The sequence below is a fragment of the Pristiophorus japonicus genome, chromosome 26 (assembly GCF_044704955.1).
Source record: "Pristiophorus japonicus isolate sPriJap1 chromosome 26, sPriJap1.hap1, whole genome shotgun sequence".
NCBI lineage: Eukaryota > Metazoa > Chordata > Chondrichthyes > Pristiophoridae > Pristiophorus > Pristiophorus japonicus.
This window is the reverse complement of record NC_092002.1, coordinates 6,685,387-6,709,249: the sequence shown is the minus strand read 5'-3', so window position 1 is coordinate 6,709,249 and position 23,863 is coordinate 6,685,387. Positions and strand designations below refer to the sequence as shown.

The following is a 23,863-nucleotide window of genomic DNA, read 5'->3' as shown; positions in this document are numbered from 1 at the left end:
ATAAGACAACCCCTTCATCTCAGGAATCAACCCGAGTGAACCTTCTCTGAACTGCCTCCAATGCAAGTATATCCCTCCTTAAATAAGGAGACCAGAACTGTACGCAGTACTCCAGGTGTGGTCTCACAACGATTCAGCATCCGGGAAATGGAAACGCAGCAAGCCTATCAACCTAATTTGGACTCTATCCCTATTTGTGGCCATCTCGTAAGACAATGTCCAGATAGCAACTGGTCTCTCAGTCCCAGCGACTGACTCATGGAAGTCTCTGAGCAAAAGATGTTGCTGCTTGCTGGCTGGTGTCGCCCTCCGCTGGCCGACTGAGGACTTGCACCGCGAACAAAACGTATAAACCCCAATAAATCCCCGTTCACTCACGCCTGGCAAAGGGGGAAGGCACATGAGACAATTACAGGCATCAGCTTCCGTTAAGCAGCGCGGCCATGCAGCGATCTGGAGGAGCCACCCAGGCCGCTCGCGCAACGGAAAAAAACGCGCGGAGTTTGATTGGGCCACACAGCCTGTTAATGGGGCCGTGCACCCAGGAGAAAGTTAGAGGGGACTTCGGTTACAGGCCGTTCAGCAAAAAATACTTGCAGCACTCGGTCAGCTAACCTGATGGTTAAGTCGGAGTTAATTACTTTCACTACCCTACTAGTGGCTCGGCTCCAGCACAGTGGGCAGCACTCTCGTCTCTGCATCAGAAGGTTGTGGGTTCGAGTCCCACTCCAGGGATCAAGCTCGGCCGACTCTCCCAGTGCCGTGCTGAGGGAGTGCTGCACTGTCGGAGGGGCAGTACTGAGGGAGTGCCGCACTGTCGGAGGGGCGGTATTAAGGGATTGCCGCACTGTCGGAGGGGCAGTACTGAGGGAGCGCCGCACTGTCGGAGGGGCAGTACTGAGGGAGTGCCGCACTGTCGGAGGGGCGGTACTGAGGGAGCGCCGCACTGTCGGAGGGGCAGTACTGAGGGAGTGCCGCACTGTCGGAGGGGCAGTGCTGAGGGAGCGCCGCACTGTCGGAGGGGCAGTGCTGAGGGAGCGCCGCACTGTCGGAGGGGCAGTACTGAGGGAGCGCCGCACTGTCGGAGGGGCAGTGCTGAGGGAGCGCCGCACTGTCGGAGGGGCGGTACTGAGGGAGCGCCGCACTGTTGGAGGTGCCGTCTTTCGGATGAGACGTTAAACCGAGGCCCCGTCTTCTCTCTCAGGTGGATGTAAAAGATCCCATGGCCACTATTTCGAAGAAGAGCAGGGGAGTTATCCCCAGTATCCTGGGGCTAATATTTATCCCTCAATCAACATCACTAAAAAACAAATTATCTAGTCATTATCACATTGCTGTTTGTGGGAGCTTGCTGTGCGCAAGTTGGTTGCCGCGTTTCCCACATTACAACAGCGACTACACTCCAAAAGTACTTCATTGGCTGTAAAGCGCTTTGGGACATCCGGTGGTTGTGAAAGGCGCTATAGAAATGCAAGTCTTTCTTTTTACCCAGAGAATCCTGAGACAGTCTGATCGAGATCTGCCTTAAATGTCTGTTTGATGAATTTTAGCCCAATCACCATGCAGCAGATTTACTTTGAAGCAGCACTCTGGATTTCGCTAATATTTGCGATCTCTGGGAGCTCCCATCTCATTCGCCTCCTTTTCTGATGAACAAGCCACGACTTCAAAAACTTGCATTTCTATAGCGCCTTTCGCCACCTCAGGATGTCCCAAAGGGAGTCGAGGGTTATGGGGAGCGGGCGGGGAAGTGGAGCTGAGGCCAAGATCAGATCAGCCAATGATCTTATTGAATGGCGGAGCGGGCTCGAGGGGCCGAATGGCCGACTCCTGCTCCTATTGCTTACGTTATTAGCCACAACTCTCTTACCCTTTGATGTTGCGACCGACTTCCATTTCTTACGCCCGACCAGCAGTCCCCGTGAGCTGCCGTGATGTTCCGCGCGGCTTGTCTCCCTTAGTGCGTAGTCCCTTTAAATTTCCGTCTGTGCGTCGGGCGAGCAGTGTGACCGCCGGTGAGCGGCCCGCGCAGCCGAGGGAACATTGATCATCGTGTTAACCTGTGACCCCGCCCTCCCTGGGGAGGAGGGGGGGTATTCTCTTTCTGTTCAAGGCGAGCACCGCCGGGGAAATGTCACTTTAAACCCAAGCCGGTGACCGTGAAGGGGAAGCTGGTCCGTTTCAGGCCAAAGCAGAGTGAGTCTCCTTGTCTCCGTCTTTGTGTCAAATTCTAGAACATATTCAATGGCTTCCGTTTGGTCCAAGCGTCCCGTAAGTGTCACATTTAGTGTTGGTCACGTCCCGGGGGGTGGGGGGGTCAAGCCTCAGGGGTTCACGTCCCGGGGGTCACGACACAGGGGGTCAAGCCTCAGGGGCTCAAGCCTCAGGACTCACGACCCAGGGCTCACGCCTCAGGGGTCACGTCCCAGGGGGTCAAACCTCAGCGGTCATGCCCCAGAGGTCAAGCGTCAGGGGTCACGGCTCGGGGGGGGGGGGTCAAGCCTCAGGGGATCACGTCCCGGGGGTCACGACACAGGGGGTCAAGCCTCAGGGGGTCAAGCCTCAGGACTCACGACCCAGGGCTCACGCCTCAGGGGTCACGTCCCAGGGGGTCAAACCTCAGGGGTCATGCCCCAGAGGTCAAGCGTCAGGGGTCACGGCTCGGGGGGGGGGGTCAAGCCTCAGGGGATCACGTCCCGGGGGTCACGTCACAGGGGGTCAAGCCTCAGGGGGTCACGTCCCGGGGGTCACGTCACAGGGGGTCAAGCCTCAGGGGGTCACGCCTCAGGGCTCACGCCTCAGGGCTCACGTCATCGGGAGTCAAACCTCAGGGGTCATGCCCCAGAGGTCAAGCGTCAGGGGTCACGGCCCAGGGGTCGCATGTCATCGGGGGTCAAACCTCAGGGGTCATGTCCCAGAGGTCAAGCGTCAGGGGTCACGGCTCAGGGGTCAAGCCTCAGGGGGTCAAGCCTCAGGACTCACGACCCAGGGCTCACGCCTCAGGGGTTACGTCCCAGGGGGTCAAACCTCAGGGGTCATGCCCCAGAGGTCAAGCCTCAGGGGGTCACGCCTCAGGGCTCACGCCTCAGGGGTCACGTCATCGGGAGTCAAACCTCAGGGGTCATGCCCCAGAGGTCAAGCGTCAGGGGTCACGGCTCAGGGGTCACGGCCCAGGGGTCGCACGTCATCGGGGGTCAAACCTCAGGGGTCATGCCCCAGAGGTCAAGCGTCAGGGGTCACGGCTCAGGGGTCAAGCGTCAGGGGTCACGGCCCAGGGGTCATGTCTCAGGGGGGGGGGGGGGGTCACAATTTCTTGATGGCCGCAAATCAGGCTGGAAGCGGTAGGGGGTGTAAGACAATAACTAGTGAGCCAGGTCGACACAGCGTGACGAGGCTGCGAGGACTGTGGGTTATAGAGAGTGGGCACCGCTCCCATCGACTGCCGTAGGGCCGCTTTGCGGGGCAGGGGGAGGAGGGCACAGAGGGCGAACCCAGAGCAAACTGACATGAATCCGCTTCTGTGTCTCTCTCTCTCCGCAGAACTCATCCTGGAGTCCGCAACCACGACCCTTGCCCCGCCGAAAGCCACCACGGCCGGGCCCGCGCCGACCAGGGGCCCCACGAAGAGGCCAAAGGTCGCGGCCACCAAACCCAGCGCGGCTCAGAAAGAGGCGGCCCGGCACACGACCGCCGCCACCGCCCCCCGGGCGTCCGCCACGAGCTGGTACCGGCCGGCCCCGAGCCCGCCGGCGGTTACGCCGACGACGCAGGCGTCGCGTCGCGTGACGTCCAAGGCCCCGCCCAAGAGCCGGCGGCCGCAGACCACGCTGCCCAAGCAGCCGGCGGGCAAGGCCGACGGAGCCCGGCCCAAGGAGGAGGAGGAGGAGGGGGGCGGCGGAGGCGGCAAGAGGAAGGGTGGGCGGGGCAGGGGTCAAGGGTCGAGGGCGGGCAAGAGGAGGCGGGCCAAGCCGCGGCAGGGGGCAGTGCGGCTGGCGGGGAAGGGGCGGTCGCGGGGCCGGGGGCGGGTGGAGATCTACCTGGGCGGGGCCTGGGGCACCGTGTGCGACGACTCGTGGAACTCCAGCGCCGCGACGGTGGCCTGTCGGCAGCTCGGGTACCCGGGCGCGGTGCGGGCAGCCAGGAAGGCGGAGTTCGGGGCCGGCAGCGCCCTGTCCATCCTTCTGGACGACGTGCGGTGCGGGGGGGCGGAGCGGAGCCTGCTGCAGTGCCGACACTCGCCCGTCGGCGAACACAACTGCTCGCACGATGAAGACGCCGGCGTGGTCTGCAGCGACAAGGAACAATAAACTTTGCGGGAAAAAAAAATAAGGGGCCCGTGTTTGAATCTTTTTACCTCTGGCGTTTATCGCGGAATGGAGACACTCTGTCCCAGCACCACGGCTCCCCCCCTACACATAACCAATAAAGCATCGGGGTTTTTGCTTCTAAAATCGGCACGGAAACGATGGGCCGAATGGCCTCCTTCTGAGCTGTAATTTGTCAATGACTCACTCCGAGTAACATAACAAAGAGCATAAGGAACAGGAGCAGGAGTAGACCATTTGGCCCCTTGAGCCTGCTCTGCCATTCAATAACTTCCGCTTGAAACACGCAAGCTCCCCCGTTACATACCGCATACGGCACAGAAACAGGCCGTTTGGCCCAACCGGTCCATGTCGGCGCCTATGCACCACCCACTCCTCCAATCTTTCCTCATCATACAGTAATGATTTGGACGAAGGAATTGAGTGTAATATCTCCAAGTTTGCAGATGACACTAAGCTGGGTGGCGGTGTGAGCTGTGAGGAGGACGCTAAGAGGCTGCAGGGTGACTTGGACAGGTTAGGTGAGTGGGCAAATGCATGGCAGATGCAGTATAATGTGGATAAATGTGAGGTTATCCACTTTGGTGGCAAAAACAGGAAGGCAGAATATTATCTGAATGGTGACAGATTAGGAAAAGGGGAGGTGCAACGAGACCTGGGTGTCATGGTACATCAGTCATTGAAAGTTAACATATAGGTACAGCAGGCGGTGAAGAAGGCAAATGGCATGTTGGCCTTCATAGCGAGGGGATTTGAGTATAGGAGCAGGGAGGTCTTACTGCAGTTGTACAGGGCCTTGGTGAGGCCTCACCTGGAATATTGTGTACAGTTTTGGTTTCCTAATCTGAGGAAGAACATTCTTGCTATTGAGGGAGTGCAGCGAAGGTTCACCAGACTGATTCCCGGGATGGCAGGACTGACATATGAAGAAAGACTGGATTGACTAGGCTATATTCACTGGAATTTAGAAGAATGAGAGGGGATCTCATAGAAACATATAAAATTCTGATGGGATTGGACAGGTTAGATGCAGGAAGAATGTTCCCGATGTTGGGGAAGTCTAGAACCAGGGGTCACAGTCTAAGGATAAGGAGTAAGCCATTTAAGACCGAGATGAGGAGAAACTTCTTCACCCAGAGAGTGGTGAACCTGTGGAATTCTCTACCACAGAAAGTTGTCGAGGCCAGTTCATTGGATATATTCAAAAGGGAGTTAGATGTGGCCCTTACGGCTAAAGGGATCAAGGGGTATGGAGAGAAAGCAGGAATAGGGTACTGAAGTTGCATGATCAGCCATAATCATATTGAATGGTGGTGCAGGCTGGAATGGCCTACTCCTGCACCTATTTTCTATGTTTCTATGTAAATCTATCGGCATAACCCTCTAGTCCCTTCTCCCCCATACGCTTGTCCAGCCTCCCGTTAAATGCATCGATACTATTCGCCTCAACCCCTCCCTGTGGCAGCGAGTTCCACATTCTCACCGCTCTCTGGGTAAAGAAGTTTCTCCTGAATTCCCCATTGGATTTAGAAACATAGAAAATAGGAGCAGGAGTAGGTCATTCGGCCCTTCGAGCCTGCACCGCCATTCAATACGATCATGGCTGATCCTCTATCTCAACACCATATTCCCGCTTTTTTCCCCATACCCCTTGATGCCTTTTGTGTCTAGAAATCCGTCCATCTCCCTCTTAAATATATTCAGTGACTAGGCCTCCACAGCCTTCTGTGGTAGAGAATTCCACAGGTTCACCACCCTCTGAGTGAAAACATTTCTTCTTATCTCGGTCCTAAATTTCCTAGTTTATTAGTGATTATCTTATATTGATGGCCCCTAGTTCGAGCCTCCCCCACAAATGGAAACATCTTCTCTACATCTACCCAAGCAAACCCCGTCATAATTTCAAACCCCTCTATCAGGTCTCCCTTTTCAGCCCTCTCTTTCCTGGACAAAAGAGCCCCAGCCGCTTCGATCTTTCCGGATAGTTATAAGTTCTCAGTTCTGGTATCAGCCTTGTGAAGGGGATCGAGATGACCTTCTCCAGTGCCTCAATATCCTTCTTGTAATACGGAGACCAGAACTGGGCACAGGACGCTCGTTTCTGCCATGGTCCCTGGGTCACGACCCCAAGCTAACACCGCGGTGGAAACAGCACCGGGGCCAGAACGCCCTGTAATATACGCCCTGTAATAAACACATATACGCCCTGTAATATACGCCCAATAATATGCACCCTGTAATATATGCACTGTAATATACGCCCTGTAATATTCACCCTGTACTATACACCCCGTAATAAATGCCCAGTCATATGCGCCCTGTAATTTACGTTCTGTATTATACATCCTGTAATAAACACCCTGTAATATACCCTCTGCAATATACACCTTGTAATATACGCCCTGTAATTAACACCTTGCATTAAACACCCTGTAATATAGACCATGCAATAAACCCCCCTGTAATAAATGTCATGTAATAAACACCATATAATATATGCCCTGTATATACGCCCTGTAATAAACACCCTGTAATATACACCTTGTAATAAATGCCATGTAATATATGCTCTGTAATATACACCTTGTATTATACGCCCTGTAATATCAGCCCCGTAATACGCCCTCTATGTTTATTACAGAGTGTGTGCAAAAGAAAAAAGAAAGACTTGCATTTCTATATCGCCTTTCACGACCACCGGACGTCTCAAAATGCTTTTTGAAGTAGTCACTGTTGTAATGTGGGAAATGCGGCAGCCAATTTGTGCACAGCAAGCTCCCACAAACATCAATGTGATAATGACCAGATAATCTGTTTTTTAGTTATGTTGATTGAGGGATAAATATTGGCCCCAGGACACCGGGGAGAACTCCCCTGCTCTTCTTTGTCCGTATCAGCCGTGGCTCAGTGGGCAGCACTCTCTCTCGCCTCTGAGTCAGAAGGTTGTGGGTTCGAGTCCCACTCCAGGGACTTGAGCACAAAAATCTAGGCTGACACTCCCAGTGCAGTGCTGAGGGAGCGCTGCACTGTCGGAGGTGCCGTCTTTCGGCTGAGACGTTAAACCCGAGGCCCCGTCTGCCCTCTCAGGTGGATATAAAAGATCCCACGGCCACTATTTCGAAGAAGAGCAAGAGATTTCTCCCCGGTGTCCTGGGGCCAATATTTATCCCTCAATTAGCATCACAAAAATAGATGATCTGGGTCATTATCACATTGGTGTTTGTGGGAGCTTGCTGTGCGCAAATTGGCTGCCGTGTTTCCCACATCATCATCATCATAGGCAGCCCCTTGTATCGATGATGACTTGCTTCCACGCTGAAAAGAGATGAGTTCACAGGTATTTCAATGAAGGACCTAATATTCCGGATCCCGAACTACATCCTGAAGGGTGGAAGATGCCTGTGCGTGGATTTTTTTTAACGTGGGGTGGCCGTTCACGGTTCACCAACTCCGCTCCAGCCACTCTGTTCTCACTTACATGGACACGAGCCTGAACCCATGATCCTGTATCCCGGCGATCTCCACTAACACTCCGCCGTGCGCAAATTGACATTCGTATTTCCCACATTACAACAGTGACTGCACTCCAAAAGTACTTCATTGGCTGTAACAATCCTCGGGGATGTCGGGTGGTCGTGATAGGCGCTCTATAAATGTAAGGCTATCTTTCGAAATAGTGGCCGTGGCATCTTTTAGGCCAACCTGAGAGAGCAGACGGGGCCTCGGTTTAACGTCTCATCGGAAAGACAGCACCTCCGACAGTGAGGAGACGAAGTGATGTCTTGTTTCTGACTGCTCCATTTTTGATCGAGGCCCAGGTGCATCGTGATCGGGGCCTGGGAGCGAGGGGTCGTGACCCAGGTGGGGCGAGAGCCCAGGGGCAGCACGGGGCCAGCCCACACTGTGCGATATGTGCGCGCACTAGGTCCATGCAGCAGAGCTGGTCTCCAGTCGTCTTGGTTAATCCTTGCCACTGGACCAAGACCTCGCTCTGTCAAGCCCCGTGTGGTGGTTGGTGTGCAACGGTCACCCCACGTTAAAAGAATCCACCCACAGGCATCTTCCACTCTTCAACATGTAGTTCTGGACCTAGAATGTCAGGTCCCTCATTGAAACACCTGTGAACACATCCCTTTTTGGTGTGGAAGAAAGTCATCCTCGATACGAGGGAGTGCCTAATACTGTATTATACTCAAGATCCATGGCGCGGCCCTGGACAACGTGGACCATCTCCCATATCTCGGGAGCCTCCTATCAACAAGAGCAGGCATCGACGACGAGATCCAACACTGCCTCCAGTGCAGCCTTCGGCCGCCTGAGGAAAAGAGTGTTTGAAGACCAGGCCCCCAAAACTGTCACCAAGCTCATGGTCTACAGGGCTGTAGTAATACCCGCCCTCCTGTATGGCTCAGAGACATGGACCGTGTACAGTAGACACCTCAAGTTGCTGGAGAAATATCACCAGCGATGTCTCCGCAAGATCCTACAAATCCCCTGGGAGGACAGGCGCACCAACATCAGCGTCCTTATCCAGGCCAATACCCCCAGCATCGAAGCACTGACCACACTCGACCAGCTCCGCTGGGCAGGGCCACAGGTCCGCATGTCCCCAGACACGAGACTCCCAAAGCAGGCGCTCTACTCGGAACTCCTTCACGGCAAACGAGCCCAAAGGCGGGCAGAGGAAACTTTACAAGGGACCACCCTCAAAGCCTCCCTGATAAAGTGCAACATCCCCACCGACACCTGGGAGTCCCTGGCCAAAGACCAGTCCACCCTAAGTGGAGGAAGTGCATCCGGGAGGGCGCTGAGCACCTCGAGTCTCGTCGCCGAGAGCGTGCAGAAACCAAGCGCAGGCAGCGGAAGGAGCGTGCGGCAAACCAGTCCCACCCACCCTTTCCCTCAACCACTGTCTGTCCCACCTGTGACAGGGACTGTGGTTCTCGTATCGGACTGTTCAGCCACCTAAGAACTCACTTCAGGAGTGGAAGCAAGTCTTCCTCGATACGAGGGACTGCCTAATACTATACTATACTACCATACCCTCAGCACTGGGAGTGTCTGCCTCGATTTTTGTGCTCAAGTCCCTGACTCGAACCCACAACCTTCTGACTCAGAGGCGAGTGTGCTGCTCACTGAGCCACACTCCAGGAAGAAGTATATAACAAGGTGTATATTACAAGAGTGACGTTACCTCTGAGACTCGCAGCGCCATCGAAGCAGGTAGCAGAGGCGGAAACAGCTGTGGGGAGAGATTCCTGCTCCACTCCAGCTAAGAGATGGCGTGGATAGCGTCCCCTTCCTTCCTGTTCCTACTGCTGGCTCTCTTTTACCTGTGTTACCTGCTGCTCGGGGCCCTGATCGTGTCCCTGGTGGAGGGGCCCCACGAACGCAGGCTGAGGGAGGAGCTGAGCCTCCTCAAGAGCCGGCTCCTCAACAGCAGCTCCTGCCTCGCCGAGCCCGACCTCGAGAGCTTCCTGGAGCGGGTTTTGACAGCGGACAGATACGGCGTCTCCATTCTGAGCAACGCCTCCCACAACACCAACTGGGACTTCGCCTCTGCCTTCTTTTTCGCCAGTACTTTGATCACCACAGTGGGTGAGTGTGAAAACGTTCGTTTTACATAGATAGATATATATTTTTTAAAGTTATATTTAAGAAAAAAAAGTTTTTCAATAGTTTTGAAAAGTTTAGAAAAGTTTTCCAAACTTTTTTTTACCTAAGTTTGAACAGCATTCTGTTTAACCAAGCAACAGATGGGAGATGAGACTTTTTTTAAATCAGGGAGTTGTCATGATCTGGAATGCACTGCCTTGAAAGGACCTGAAAGGACCGTGGAAACAGATACTACAGTAACTTTCAAAAGGGAATTCGATAGTACTTGAAAAAAAACTGCAGGGCGATGGGGAAAGAGTATGGGAAGTGGGACTAACTGGATAGCAACTTTCACCACCCCAGGGCGTCCCAAAGCACGTTACAGCCAGTTAATTACTTTTTTTGAGTGTAGTCATTGTTATAATGTAGGGAACCCACCTGCCAATTTGCGCACAGCAAGCTCCCAGAAACAGCACTGTGATAATGACCAGATCATCTGTTCACGCCTCTTGAGTCAGAAGGTTGTGGGTTCGAGTCCCACACCAGGGACTTGAGTACAGAAATCTAGGCTGATGGAGTGCCGCACTGTCGGAGGTGCCGTCTTTCGGATGAGACGTTAAACCGAGGCCCCGCCTGCTCTCTCAGGTGGACGTAAAAGATCCCACGGCCGCTATTTTGAAGAAGAGCAGGGGGAGTTCTCCCCGGTGTCCTGGGGCCAATATTTATTCTTCAACCAACATCACTAAAAATAATGATCTGGGTCATAGAAAAACATAGAAACATAGAAAATAGGTGCAGGAGCAGGCCATTCAGCCCTTCTAGCCTGCACCGCCATTCAACGAGTTCATGGCTGAACATGAAACTTCAGTACCCACTTCCTGCTTTCACGCCATACCCCTTGATCCCCCGAGTAGTAAGGACTTCATCTAACTCCCTTTTGAATATATTTAGTGAATTGGCCTCAACTACTTCCTGTGGTAGAGAATTCCACAGGTTCACCACTCTCTGGGTGAAGAAGTTTCTCCTTATCTCGGTCCTAAATGGCTTACCCCTTATCCTTAGACTGTGACCCCTGGTTCTGGACTTCCCCAACATTGGGAACATTCTTCCTGCATCCAACCTGTCCAAACCCGTCAGAATTTTAAACGTTTCTATGAGGTCCCCTCTCACTCTTCTGAACTCCAGTGAATACAAGCCCAGTTGATTCAGTCTTTCTTGATAGGTCAGTCCCACCATCCCGGGAATCAGTCTGGTGAATCTTCGCTGCACTCCCTCAACAGCAAGTATGTCCTTCCTCAAGTTAGGAGACCAAAACTGTACTCAATACTCCAGGTGTGGCCTCACCAAGGGTCATTATCACATTGCTGTTTGTGGGAGCTTGCTGTGCGCAAATTGGCTGCCGCGTTTCCCACATTACAACAGTTATGAGGGGCCTGGATCGAGTGGCTAGGAAGGACCTGTTTCCCTCAGCAGAGCGGTCAACAACCAGGAGGCACAGATTTAAAGTAATTGGTAGAAGTTTTAGAGGGGATTTGAGGGGAACTTTTCTCACCCAGAGGGGGGGTGGGGGTCTGGAACTCACTGCCTGAAAGGGAGGTAGAGGCAGAAACCCTCATCACATTTAAAATGTACTACAGGGCTACGGACCAAGAGCTGGAAAGTGGGATTAGGCTGGGTAGCTCTTTGTCGGCCGGCGCGGACACAATGGGCAGAATGGCCTCATTCTGTGCTGTAAACTTCTATGTGTGCCGGAGATAAATCTTCAATTCCTAGAGACTCCGGAACCTTCCTGGAGGGTCCATGACTCGAACACTGCCCCAAGTGGCCATTCTTCATGTGTGCGCCTGGACAGAGCAGGTCGGCGGGCTATTGGACCAGGGGGTGGGGAGCGCGGGGAAGTTGCTAGTGTCCCAATCGGAGCCCGATCTAGTCCCCACCTCCTGCCCACGCTCGCAGGCTAGCCAGAGTCACTGGTCAGCGATGGGCCTTGAGCACTCTTGTACGACCACCCCAGCTGACCTCTGACCTCAGAATAACAACAACAACAACTTGTATTTATATAGCACCTTTAGCGTAGTGAAACGTCCCAAGGCGCTTCACAGGAGTGTTATGAGTTACAAATTTGACATCGAGCCGCATAAGTAGAAATTAGGGCAGGTGAAAGAGGTAGGTTTTAAGGAGCGTCTTGAAGGAGGAAAGCAAGGTAGAAAGGCGGAGAGGTTTAGGGAGGGAGTTCCAGAGCTTGGGGCCCAGGCAACAGAAGCCATGGCCACCGATGGTGGAGCGATTATAATCAGGGATGCTCAAGAGGGCAGAATTAGAGGAGCGCAGACATCTCTGGGGGGGTTGTGGGGCTGGAGGAGATTAGAGATAGGGAGGGGCGAGGGGCCATGGAGGGATTTGAAAATAAGGATGATAATTTTGAAATCGAGACGCTGCTTAACCGGGAGCCAATGTAGGTCAGCGAGCACAGGGGGTGATGGGTGAGCGGGACTCGGTGCGAGTTAGGACTCGGTGCGAGTTAGGACACGGGGCAGCGAGCACAGGGGGTGATGGGTGAGCGGGACTCGGTGCGAGTTAGGACACGGGGCAGTGAGCACAGGGGGTGATGGGTGAGTGGGACTCGGTGCGAGTTAGGACACGGGGCAGCGAGCACAGGGGGTGATGGGTGAGCGGTACTTGGTGCGAGTTAGGACACGGGGCAGCGAGCACAGGGGGTGATGGGTGATCGGGACTCGGTGCGAGTTAGGACACGGGGCAACGAGCACAGGGGGTGATGGGTGAGCGGTACTTGGTGCGAGTTAGGACACCGGGCAGCCGAGTTTTGGATCACCTCTAGATTACGTCGGGTAGAATGTGGGAGGCCAGCCAGGAGTGCATTGGAATAGTCAAGTCTAGAGGTAACAAAGGCATGGATGAGGGCTTCAGCAGCTGATGAGCTGAGGCAGGGGCGGAGACGGGCGATGTTACGGAGGTGGAAATAGGCGGTCTTAGTTATGCTGCGGATATGTGGATGGAAACTCAGTTCAGGGTCAAATATGATACCAGGGTTGTGAACAGTCTGGTTCAGCCTCAGACAGGAGTTGGGGAGAGGGATGGAGTCGGTGGCTGGGGAATGCAGTTTGTGGCGGGCACCAAAAACAATGGCTTTGGTCTTCCCCCAATATTGAATTGGAGAAAATTTCTGTGCGTTCAACACTAGATGGTCAGAGAATTAATTTTGAGACCATGGGGGGGGGAGCGGGGTGTGGTGAGGCAGAGCTGGGTGTCGTCAGCGTACAGCTGGACAGTGAATTAAGATAAAGCGCGCAGCGATGGTTAAAGGCCGGGATGGAGCCAGGGAACAGCTGACTGTGAGGAGCCGAGGGGTTGCACAGTGTCCCCGACCGATGTTTACACCCCGAGTGAATTTATATTTTGTGTTTGGAGAGCACGGAGCAGACCACACCAGAACGCACCGGAACATCAAACCGCCTCAGACGGACTCTTGTTGTGTACATTGTGTCAGGTGGCTTTCTGGGTGAGAGGGGTGGGGAGGGGATGGGGCGGGAGGGGGAGGGGTGAGGGGGAGAGAGTGGGGGAGGGGATGGGGCGGGAGGGGGAGGGGTGAGGGGGAGAGAGTGGGCGAGGGGGGAGGGGAGAGGGGTGGGCGAGGGAACGGGGGGAGGGGAGAGGGGTGGGCGAGGGAACGGGGAGAGGGGTGGGCAAGGGAATGGGGGGGGAGAGGGGTGGGCAAGGGAATGGGGGGGGAGAGGGGTGGGCGAGGGAACGGGGGTGGAGCGGGGTGGGGCGAGGGAACGGGGGGGGGAGAGGGATGGGCGAGAGAACGGGGGGGGAGGGGAGAGGGGTGGGCGAGGGAACAGGGGAGAGGGGGGCGAGGGAACGGGGCGGGGGAGGGAGGGGAGAGGGGTGGGCAAGGGAACGGGGGGGGAGGGAGGGGACGGGGCGGTGAGGGGAAGGTAGAGGGTGGGGAAGGGGAGAAGGGTGGGGGAGGGGAGAGGATGGGGGGGGAGGGCAGAGGTGAGGGGTGGGGACTGGGGGGAGGGCTGGCGGGGGTGTTCTGGAGTCTTTCACAACCCCCGGATATCTCAAAGCGCTTTACAGCCAATTAAGTACTTTTGGAGTGTAGTCACTGTTGTAATGTGGGAAATGCGGCAGCCAATTTGCGCACAGCAAGCTCCCACAAACAGCAATGTGATAATGACCCAGATCATCTGTTTTTTTGTGATGTTGATTGAGGGATAACTATTGGCCCCAGGACACCGGGGAGAACTCCCCTGCTCTTCTTGAAACTAGTGGCCATGGGATCTTTTACATCCACCTGAGAGAGCAGACGGGGCCTCGGTTTAATGTCTCATCCGAAAGATGGCACCTCCGACAGTGCGGCGCTCCCTCTACTGACCCTCCGACAGTGCGGCGCTCCCTCAGCACTGCCCCTCCAACAGTGCGGCGCTCCCTCTACTGCCCCTCCGACAGTGCGGCGCTCCCTCAGCACCGCCCCTCCGACAGTGCGCCGCTCCCTCAGCACCGCCCCTCCGACAGTGCGGCGCTCCCTCAGCACCGCCCCTCCGACAGTGCGGCGCTCCCTCAGCACCGCCCCTCCGACAGTGCGGCGCTCCCTCAGCACCGCCCCTCCGACAGTGCGGCGCTCCCTCAGCACCGACCCTCCGACAGTGCGGCGCTCCCTCAGCACTGACCCTCCGACAGTGCGGCGCTCCCTCAGCACTGCCCCTCCGACAGTGCGGCGCTCCCTCAGCACTGCCCCTCCGACAGTGCGGCGCTCCCTCAGCACTGCCCCTCCGACAGTGCGGCGCTCCCTCAGCACTGCCCCTCCGACAGTGCGGCGCTCCCTCAGCACTGACCCTCCGACCGGCGCTCCCTCAGCACTGCCCCTCCAACAGTGCGGCGCTCCCTCAGCACTGACCCTCCGACAGTGCGGCGCTCCTTGTGTACTGCACTGGGAGTGTAAATGTGGATTGTTCATTGTGTGTGGCTGCAACGACTGCTGGCGATGTCTGTCACTCAGGTCGAGCGTCGGACGGACTTGTTTGCTTTTCCAACGTGTCACGCCTGCAGGGCGGTGGCTGAGTAGGAACAGTCTGCTCCATACACTTGTCTTTGTACGCAGTCCGGGATTATCACACGTCTGAGTGCTGCAACTGCACAGCTGCTCTTGTGCGGAGCCTGTCGGAGGGGCAGTGCTGAGGGAGTGCCGCACTGTCGGAGGGGCAGTGCTGAGGGAGCGCCGCACTGTCGGAGGGGCAGTGCTGAGGGAGCGCCGCACTGTCGGAGGGGCAGTGCTGAGGGAGCGCCGCACTGTCGGAGGGGCAGTGCTGAGGGAGCGCTTCACTGTCGGAGGGGCGGTACTGAGGGAGAGACGCACTGTCAGAGGGGCAGTACTGAGGGAGCACTTCACTGCCGGAGGGGCAGTGCTGAGGGAGTGCTGCACATACTTGGCATCACTGATGGCGAATGGAGCTGGGCAAGGTGCCTTTAAATGTCACAAACAGTGGCAGCGAGGAGCTGCACTTTAAGATGCGCAACCCTCCTGGATTGTCCTCGAGTCCACAGGCATAAGAAGATAAGATATAGGAGCAGGAGTCGGCCATTCGGCCCCTCGAGCCTGCTCTGCCATTCAATAAGATCATGGCTGATCTTCGACCTCAACTCCACTTTCCTGCACTGTTCCCATATTCCTTGATACCTCCAGATTTGAAAAATCTATTGATCTCAGCCTTGAATATACTCAACGGCTGAGCCTCCACAGCCCTCTGGAGCAGAGAATTCCAAAGATTCACCACCCTCTGAGTGAAGAAATTCCTCCTCATCTCAGTCCTAAATGGCCGACGTCTATCCTGAGACTGTGACCCCTAGTTTTTCGGATGAGACATTAAACCGAGGCCCCGTCTGTTCTCTCAGGTGGACATAAAAGATTCCATGGCCACTATTTCGAAGAAGAGCAGAGGAGTTCTCCCCGGTGTCCTGGGGCCAATATTTAGCCCTCAATCAACATAACTAAAAAAAAACAGATGATCTGGGTCATTATCACATTGCTGTTTGTGGGAGCTTGCTGTGTGCAAATTGGCTGCCGCGTTTCCCAAATTACAACAGCGACTGCACTCCAAAAAAAAGTACTTCATCGGCTGTTGTAATGTCTGCACCAGTGAGCATGCTCACGGGTTGGCAGAGCTGTTGCATTGTGAGTGACTTAGCCAGTCACGTGATGTTCACAAGACTCAATAAAACCCTGGCCAGTTGGCTTCGGGGATCCACGATGAGGTATGCAGTTGTGAGCCTGGTGGATGAACTGGTAATCTGTGATTGTTAAACCTTTGTGAATAAACCAACTAGTTCTTAATAGCAATGTGAATTCTTAAGCAAAGAACCCCTGAAGCAAATACGTTAAAGCGTTTTGTGATGTCTTGAGGTTGTGACAGGTGCTATATAAATGCAAGTTCTTTATTGTTAGGGACTTTCAAAAGGCTTTTGACAAGGTCCAACACAAGAGATTGGTGTGCAAAATTAAAGCATATGGTATTGGGAGTAATGTACTGACGTGGATAGAGAACTGGTTAGCAGACAGGAAGCAGAGAGTAGGAATAAACGGGACCTTTTCAGAATGGCAGGCAGTGACTAGTTGGGTACCACAGGGCTCAGTGCTGGGACCCCAGCTATTTACAATATACATTAATGATTTAGACGAAGGAGTTGAATGTAATATCTCCAAGTTTGCAGATGACACTAAGCTGGGTGACGGTGTGAGCTGTGAGGAGGATGCTAAGAGGCTGCAGGGTGACTTGGACAGGTTAGGTGAGTGGTCAAATGCATGGCAGATGAAGTATAATGTGGATAAATGTGAGGTTATCCACTTTGGTGGCAAAAACAGGAAGGGAGAATATTATCTGAATGGTGACAGATTAGGAAAAGGGGAGGTGCAACGAGACCTGGGTGTCATGGTTCATCAGTCATTGAAAGTTGGCATGCAGGTACAGCAGGCGGTGAAGAAGGCAAATGGCATGTTGGCCTTCATAGCGAAAGGGATTTGAGTATAGGAGCAGGGAGGTTTTACTGCACTTGTACAGGGCCTTGCTGAGGTCACACCTTGAATATTGTGTTCAGTTTTGGTCTCCTAATCAGAGGAAGGACATCTTTTCTATTGAGGGAGTGCAGCGAAGGTTCACCAGACTGATTCCTGGGATAGCAGGACTGACATATGAAGAAAGACTGGATCGACTGGGCTTATATTCACTGGAATTTAGAAGAATGAGAGGGGATCTCATAGAAACATATAAAATTCTGACAGGATTGGACAGGTTAGATGCAGGAAGAACATTCCTGATGTTGGGGAAGTCCAGAACCAGGGGTCACAGTCTAAGGATAAGGGGTAAGCCATTTTGGACCGAGATGAGGAGAAACTTCTTCACTCAGAGAGTGGTGAACCTGTGGAATTCTCTACCACAGAAAGTTGTTGAGACCAGTTTGTTAGATATATTCAAAAGGGAGTTAGATGTGGCCCTTATGACTAAAGGGATCAAGGGGTATGGAGAGAAAGCAGGAATGGGGTACTGAGGTTGCATGATCAGCCATGATCATATTGAATGGCGGTGCAGGCTGGAAGGGCCGAATGGCCTGCTCCTGCACCTATTTTCTATGTCTCTATGTTTCTATGACTGAAGTAAATATTTCCGCTCTGCAGGGTACGGCCACACGACTCCGCTGTCCAATGGAGGGAAGGCTTTCTCTATCTTCTTTGCCATTGTTGGCGTCCCCCTGACGATGCTGGTTCTCACTGTGGCCGTGCAGCGTCTAATGGTCTACGTGACGCACCGTCCAATCCGCCTGGGTCAGGAGAGGCTGGGCTACAGCAAGCTGCAGGTGTCGCGAGCCCACCTCCTGCTCCTGCTACTGGCCACCTTGGTCGCCTTCTTCCTGGTCCCCGCCTCCATCTTCAGCGCCATTGAGGCCAACTGGTCCTTCCTTGACGCCTGCTACTTCTGCTTCATCTCCCTCACCACCATCGGCCTGGGCGACTACGTGCCCGGGGAGGACAGACACCAGGCCCTGCGCCCGCTCTACAAGATATCCATCACCTGTGAGTAGTGGCTCATCAGCCAGGGCCGTGCTCGGTTACAGCGTGACGCTGGCATCCCTCTCTCTCGCTGTCTCTTCACACCTCTCTCATTCCCCTTCTCTCTCTCATCTCACTCTCCCCTTCTCTCCCATCTCTCTCTCTCTCCCCAGTGCCTTCTCTCTCACCCCCCCTTCCCCTCTCTCTCTGTCCCCCCCCTCTCTCTCTGTCCCCCCCTCTCTCTCTGTCCCCCCCTCTCTCTCTGTCCCCCCCTCTCTCTCTGTCCCCCCCTCTCTCTCTGTCCCCCCCTCTCTCTCTGTCCCCCCCTCTCTCTCTGTCCCCCCCTCTCTCTCTGTCCCCCCCTCTCTCTCTGTCCCCCCCTCTCTCTCTGTCCCCCCCTCTCTCTCTGTCCCCCCCTCTCTCTCTGTCCCCCCCTCTCTCTCTGTCCCCCCCTCTCTCTCTGTCCCCCCCTCTCTCTCTGTCCCCCCCTCTCTCTCTGCCCCCCCTCTCTCTCTGTCCCCCCCTCTCTCTCTGTCCCCCCCTCTCTCTCTGTCCCCCTTCTCTCTCTGTCCCCCCCTCTCTCTCTGTCCCCCCCTCTGTCTCCCTCTCTCTCTCTCTCTCTCTCTCTGTCTCCCTCTCTCTCTCTCTGTCTCCCCCTCTCTCTCTGTCTCCCATCTCGCTCTCTGTCTCCCCCTCTCTCTCTGTCTGCCTCTCTCTCTCTCTCTGTCTGCCTCTCTCTCTCTCTCTGTCCCCCCTCTCTCTCTGTCCCCCCCTCTCTCTCTGTCCCCCCCTCTCTCTCTCTGTCCCCCCCTCTCTCTCTGTCCCCCCCTCTCTCTCTGTCCCCCCCTCTCTCTCTGTCTCCCCCTCTCTCTCTGTCTCCCCCTCTCTCTCTGTCCCCCCCTCTCTCTCTGTCCCCCCCTCTCTCTCTGTCTCCCCCTCTCTCTCTGTCTCCCATCTCGCTGTCTCCCCCTCTCTCTCTGTCTCCCATCTCGCTGTCTCCCCCTCTCTCTCTGTCTGCCTCTCTCTCTCTCTCTGTCTCCCCCTCTCTGTCTGCCTCTCTCCCCCTCTCTCTCTGTCTCCCCCTCTCTCTCTGTCTCCCTCTCTCTCTCTGTGTCTCCCCCCCCCCTCTCTCTCTGTCTCCCCCTCTCTCTCTGTCTCCCATCTCGCTCTCCCACCTCTCGCGCTCGCTCACTCTCCCAACCTCTCTCTCTGCCCCGCCCCTTCCCTCTCTTCCCTCTCTCACTATATTGCTTGCTATCGATCTCACACATGCTTGAGCTCACTCACTGCGATAATTTTCTAATCTTTTAATTGACGCTAATCAGTCTCTGAGTAGCCCCGAGGACTGATGATGTGGCCAAGACATGCAGCAAATGCAAAATAATTGCTTCTGCCATCGGTTGAAAAAATGGGGATGGGGGCAAAGATTATCTGGGAGATAGTTCTCTGCTGTCAGTTCCACCGAGGTCGTTAAGCTTTTCTGTTAAATAAAGAACTTGCATTTATATAGCGCCTTTCAGGACCTCTGGATATCCCAAAGCGCTTTACAACCACTTTTGGAGTGTGGTCACTGTTGTAATGTAGGAAACGCAGCAGTCAATTTGCGCACAGCAAGCTCCCACAGACAGCAATGTGATAATAAGCAGATAATCTGTTTTCTGTTATGTTGAAATGAGGGCTAAATATTGGCCCCAGGACACCGGGGATAACTCCCCCTGCTCTTCTTCGAAATAGTGGCCGCGGGATCTTTTATGTCCAGTTGAGAGAGCAGACGGGGCCTCGGTTTAATGTCTCATCCGAAAGACGGCATCTCCGACAGCGCGACACTCCCTCAGCACCGCCCCTCCGACATTCCCTCAGCACCGCCCCTCCGACAGTGCGGCGCTCCCTCAGCACCGCCCCTCCGACATTCCCTCAGCGCCGCCCCTCCGACAGTGCGGCGCTCCCTCAGCACCGCCCCTCCGACATTCCCTCAGCGCCGCCCCTCCGACAGTGCGGCGCTCCCTCAGCACCGCCCCTCCGACATTCCCTCAGCACTGCCCCTCCGACAGTGCGGCACTCCCTCAGTACTGCCCCTCCAACAGTGCGGCACTCCCTCAGCACCGCCCCTCCGACAGTGCGGCGCTCCCTCAGTACTGCCCCTCCGACAGTGCGGCACTCCCTCAGCACCGCCCCTCCGACAGTGCGGCGCTCCCTCAGTACTGCCCCTCCGACAGTGCGGCACTCCCTCAGCACCGCCCCTCCGACAGTGCGGCACTCCCTCAGCACTGCACTGGGAGTGTCAGCCTAGATTTATGTGCTCAAGTCCCTCGAGTGGTACTTGAACCCCCAACCTTCTGATTCCGAGGTGAGAGTGTGTGCTGCCCACTGAGCCACGGCAGGGAAGCTAGATAAACACATGAAGGGGGAAAGGAATAGGATACGCTGATGGGGTGAGATAAAGAGTGGTGGGAGCAGGCTCTTGTAGAGCAGGGACCGGTTGGACCGAATGGCCTGTTTCTGTGCTGTAAAATTCAACGTCAAAATTCTCATCCTTGTTTGCAAATCCCTCCATGGCCTCTCGCCCCTCTCTATCTCTGTAATCTCCTCCAGCCCCACAACCGCCCGAGATGTCTGCGCTCCTCTAATTCTGCCCTCCTGAGCATCCCTGATTATAATCGCTCAACCATCGGTGGCCGTGCCTTCTGTTGCCTGGGCCCCAAGCTCTGGAGCTCCCTGCCTGAACCTCTCCGCCTCTCTACCGCTCTCCTCCTTCAAGACGCTCCTTAAAACTTACCTCGTTGACCAAGCTGTCCTGCCCTAACTTCTCCTTATGAGGCTCGGTGTTCAATCTATTTGTTTTTGTCTTATCATCATCGACAGTCCCTTGAATCGAGGATGACTTGCTTCCACGCCAAAAAGTTCACAGGTGTTTCAATGAAGGACCTAATATTCCGGATCCCAAACTACATCCTGAAGGGTGGAAGATGCCTGTGGGTGGATTTTTTTAACGTGGGGTGGCCGTTGCATACTAGCCACCACACGGGGCTTGACAGAGTGAGGTCTTGGTCCAGTGGCAAGGGTTAACCAGGACGACTGGAGACCAGCTCTGCTGCGCGCACTCCTGTGCTCCTGTGGAGCGCTTTGGTTTGTTTTACGACGTTAAAGCTGCTATATCAATACAAGTTGTCATTGTGGTTGCCTGACAAGCTCGTGAGCCGAGTGAATAACGCTGTGTCTGTCTCTCCTGCAGTCTACCTGCTGTCTGGCCTCACCGTGATGCTGCTCCTGATCCAGACCTTCCACAAGGCAGCGGTGCTGCACGGCCTCAACCACATCTTCGACCTCCCGCCGGCCGAGGACGGGGAGCAGGAGGGGGAGGGGGAGGCGGTCCTGCACCGGGTGGATTCGCGCCCCGCCCCGCAGAGCAACGGGCTGAAGGACGACTCCCGTGGCCGCCCCGAGCCCCCTTCCTACGACTCCATTTTGCCCTCCGTTAACCGATGACGGAGCCAGCCAATGGGGCGGCCGGGTGGGGGGGGGGGGGAGGGGGGCTGAGGGGCGAGGGGTTCATGGCCTCCGTCACACTCCGGCCTCGACGCTCCTGGAATAGGGCGGGAGAATTGGTGCTCCTGATGACTCTCCGGTGACCCTGGCTGGGTGTTGGGAAATGGCTGTGATGCCTCCGGTGTCGAATAGCCGGCCAAATCTATTCGCCTGCGAGCTGAGCTTCAACACCCCCCCCCCCCCCCCCCCCCCCACCCGGCCATATCCTGCCCGTTATCAAGACCGGCTCTATCCAACAGTGGGACATTGTCCACTTCCATACTTGCGCTGCACATCTATGTTTTTCTCACCGCTAGGCCTGTTAATGAAAATAGCCTCCCGTTCTCCACCCATTGCAACTCCAAGCTGTCCTTCACTCAGTCCCTCGCGCCCATCACTCCCATTCCCGCTGACCTACACTGGCCCCCTGTTCTGGAAATTGTACGTTGAAAAATCCATGTCTTCAAAACCCCCTGCGGGCTTGATCCATCCGATCTCCGTGCCTTCCCCCAGCCCTTGTGTCATTCTCACTTCCTGCCCTGCTTGGGCCTCTGCTTCTGGCCTTAAGTGCATCTACTCTCGTCAGTCAGTGTCTCAGTGGGTAGCACTCTCGTCTCTGAGTCAGGAGGTTGTGGGTTCAAGTCCCACTCCAGAGACTGGGCAGAAGAGCAGAGGAGGTCACCTTGGGGTCTTGGACCAATATTTATCCCTCAACCTACGCCACTAAAACAGATTATCTGTTTTCTCTCGTTCCTTTCCCTCTCTCTCTATTTCTCTCTTTCTACCTCTTTCTTTCTCTCCCACTCTCCCTTCCTTTTTTTTTTTCTCCCTCTCTCTTTCTCTCCTCCATCCACCCATCCATTTCTGGGACAGCCTCTAGTCCATACCCTCCCTGAACCTCTCCACTTCTCTCTCCGCCTTTTTAAAAACCAACTCAAAACCCATGTTTCCTGTCCGCACCCTCCCCCAATCTCTCTCCCCACATCACATGGTGTTCATTTGCCTGTCTTACTTCCATTTGTGAAGCGGCTTGGGGCTATTCGATGCAGCCAATTGTCGCACAGCAAGCTCCCACAAACAGCAATGTGATAATAACCCAGATAATCTGTTTTTGTTATGTTGATTGAGGGATAAATATTGGCCCAGGACACCGGGGAGAACTCCCCTGCTTCGGAATAGTGCCATGGGATCTTTTACGTCCACCTGAGAGAGCAGGCGGGACCTTGGTTTAACGTCTGATCTGAAAGACGACACCTCCGACAGTGCAGCACACCCTCAGCACTGCACTGGGATTGTCAGCCGAGATTTATGTGCTTAGGTTTCTGGAGTGGGACTTGAACCCACAACCTCCTGACTCCGAGGCAAACGTGCTGCCCACTGAGCCACTGGCTGGTGAATATCCAGAAAGATTCACTTTCAATTCCAAAAGGATTGGCAACGACTAAGGGGACTGCGTTTTGGCAGCAGCTGACTGTATTCATGACTCACTTTGCTTTTGTTTAATGTGTTATGCCTGATGTCAAACTGACCTCGTGCTGTGAGTAACCGTTTATTTTCAGCGAGTGACCGCTGATGTCGCTATAATTTGGATAAAGACTGCGTCTGTCTGTGTTCAGCCTCACAGGTACTCTCTCACTAATGCAACAGTGCAGGGATTAGCTGCCTAGCCAGTCTAAACTGTGTGCGTGCAGTGTGGCTGGGGGCAAGATATGAGCTCATACAGTTCAAAGAGCCTGTAAGTCTCGGCCTTTTGGCTAAGATCATGCGTAACTGACTTGACAGGGGAGTAACCATGACCCCAAAGTGGTTCTCCCTGGATCAGGAAGGTGGTTCTCCTATGCTTTTTGGAAATAGGAGGTGGGTGGGGTGGATTGACCCATCCACCTCCACGGAGGTGTGTGGGGGGCCTGACCCATCCACCTCCATGGCACGAACCTGGTATTGCAGTACTTCCAGGAACGGTGCAGTGGCTCTAGGCCTTTTGGCTAAGAGCATTGGCGCAGAGTGATCCTTGATGTGTGCAAGGTGACCTCTGGCGTTTGTGATTTGACAAAGAATTGGAAAGATTGGCAACGAAAAATTAAAAAAAAAAATTAAAAAAATTTTTTTTAAAAAGAGCCTTTAAGCCTTGACTGAGACTAGGAGCAGCAGCTAAAGGTAAAACCAGGAAACCAATCGGACACACACACACACACACACACACCACGTGAGTGCATTTGAGTGCTATTCACTCAGGTTTTTAAAATTAATTCACGGGATGTGGGTGTCGCTGCCAAGGCCCAGCATTTATTGCCCATCCCTAATTGCCCCTCGAGAAGGTGGTGGTGAGCCGCCTTCTTGAACCGCTGCA

The 23,863-nt window shown here is 54.7% G+C and overlaps 2 protein-coding genes and 1 pseudogene across 6 annotated transcripts in view; all 3 read left to right on the top strand.

Annotated features, from left to right (window-relative positions):
* Window positions 1-3,628, top strand: part of LOC139239068 (HHIP-like protein 1) — a 42,751-nt gene extending 39,123 nt beyond the window's left edge. Inside the window, exons 8-9 of one of the 5 annotated variants that reach the window (XM_070867576.1) lie at window positions 2,089-2,196; window positions 3,541-3,628. In XM_070867576.1, the coding sequence (XP_070723677.1) occupies window positions 2,089-2,143 (55 nt within the window). In that variant the 3' untranslated portion in view covers window positions 2,144-2,196; window positions 3,541-3,628. Of the gene's footprint in view, window positions 1-2,085; window positions 2,197-3,540 lie in introns of those variants that run through there. The other 4 variants (XM_070867575.1, XM_070867578.1, XM_070867579.1 and 1 more) reach the window with 4 other exon arrangements.
* A 5,649-nt stretch (window positions 3,629-9,277) lies between these two features.
* On the top strand, window positions 9,278-21,705 carry kcnk6 (potassium channel, subfamily K, member 6). Its single transcript, XM_070867725.1, has 3 exons — window positions 9,278-9,923; window positions 17,617-18,012; window positions 21,221-21,705. The coding sequence occupies exons 1-3, from the start codon at window positions 9,605-9,607 to the stop codon at window positions 21,472-21,474; spliced, it is 969 nt and encodes a 322-aa protein (XP_070723826.1). The 5' UTR covers window positions 9,278-9,604; the 3' UTR covers window positions 21,475-21,705.
* Window positions 21,706-23,250: 1,545 nt separating this feature from the next.
* On the top strand, window positions 23,251-23,485 carry LOC139239279 (U2 spliceosomal RNA; annotated as a pseudogene).
* Window positions 23,486-23,863: the final 378 nt, after the last annotated feature.

Excerpts from the sequence above, each read along its gene's own strand:
- kcnk6 (XM_070867725.1), top strand. The coding sequence starts at position 9,605 with ATGGCGTGGATAGCGTCCCCTTCCTTCCTGTTCCTACTGCTGGCTCTC. Across the intron at positions 9,924-17,616 it reads TACTTTGATCACCACAGTGG|GGTACGGCCACACGACTCCG; the intron begins GTGAGTGTGAAA and ends TCCGCTCTGCAG. Across the intron at positions 18,013-21,220 it reads CTACAAGATATCCATCACCT|TCTACCTGCTGTCTGGCCTC; the intron begins GTGAGTAGTGGC and ends TCTCTCCTGCAG.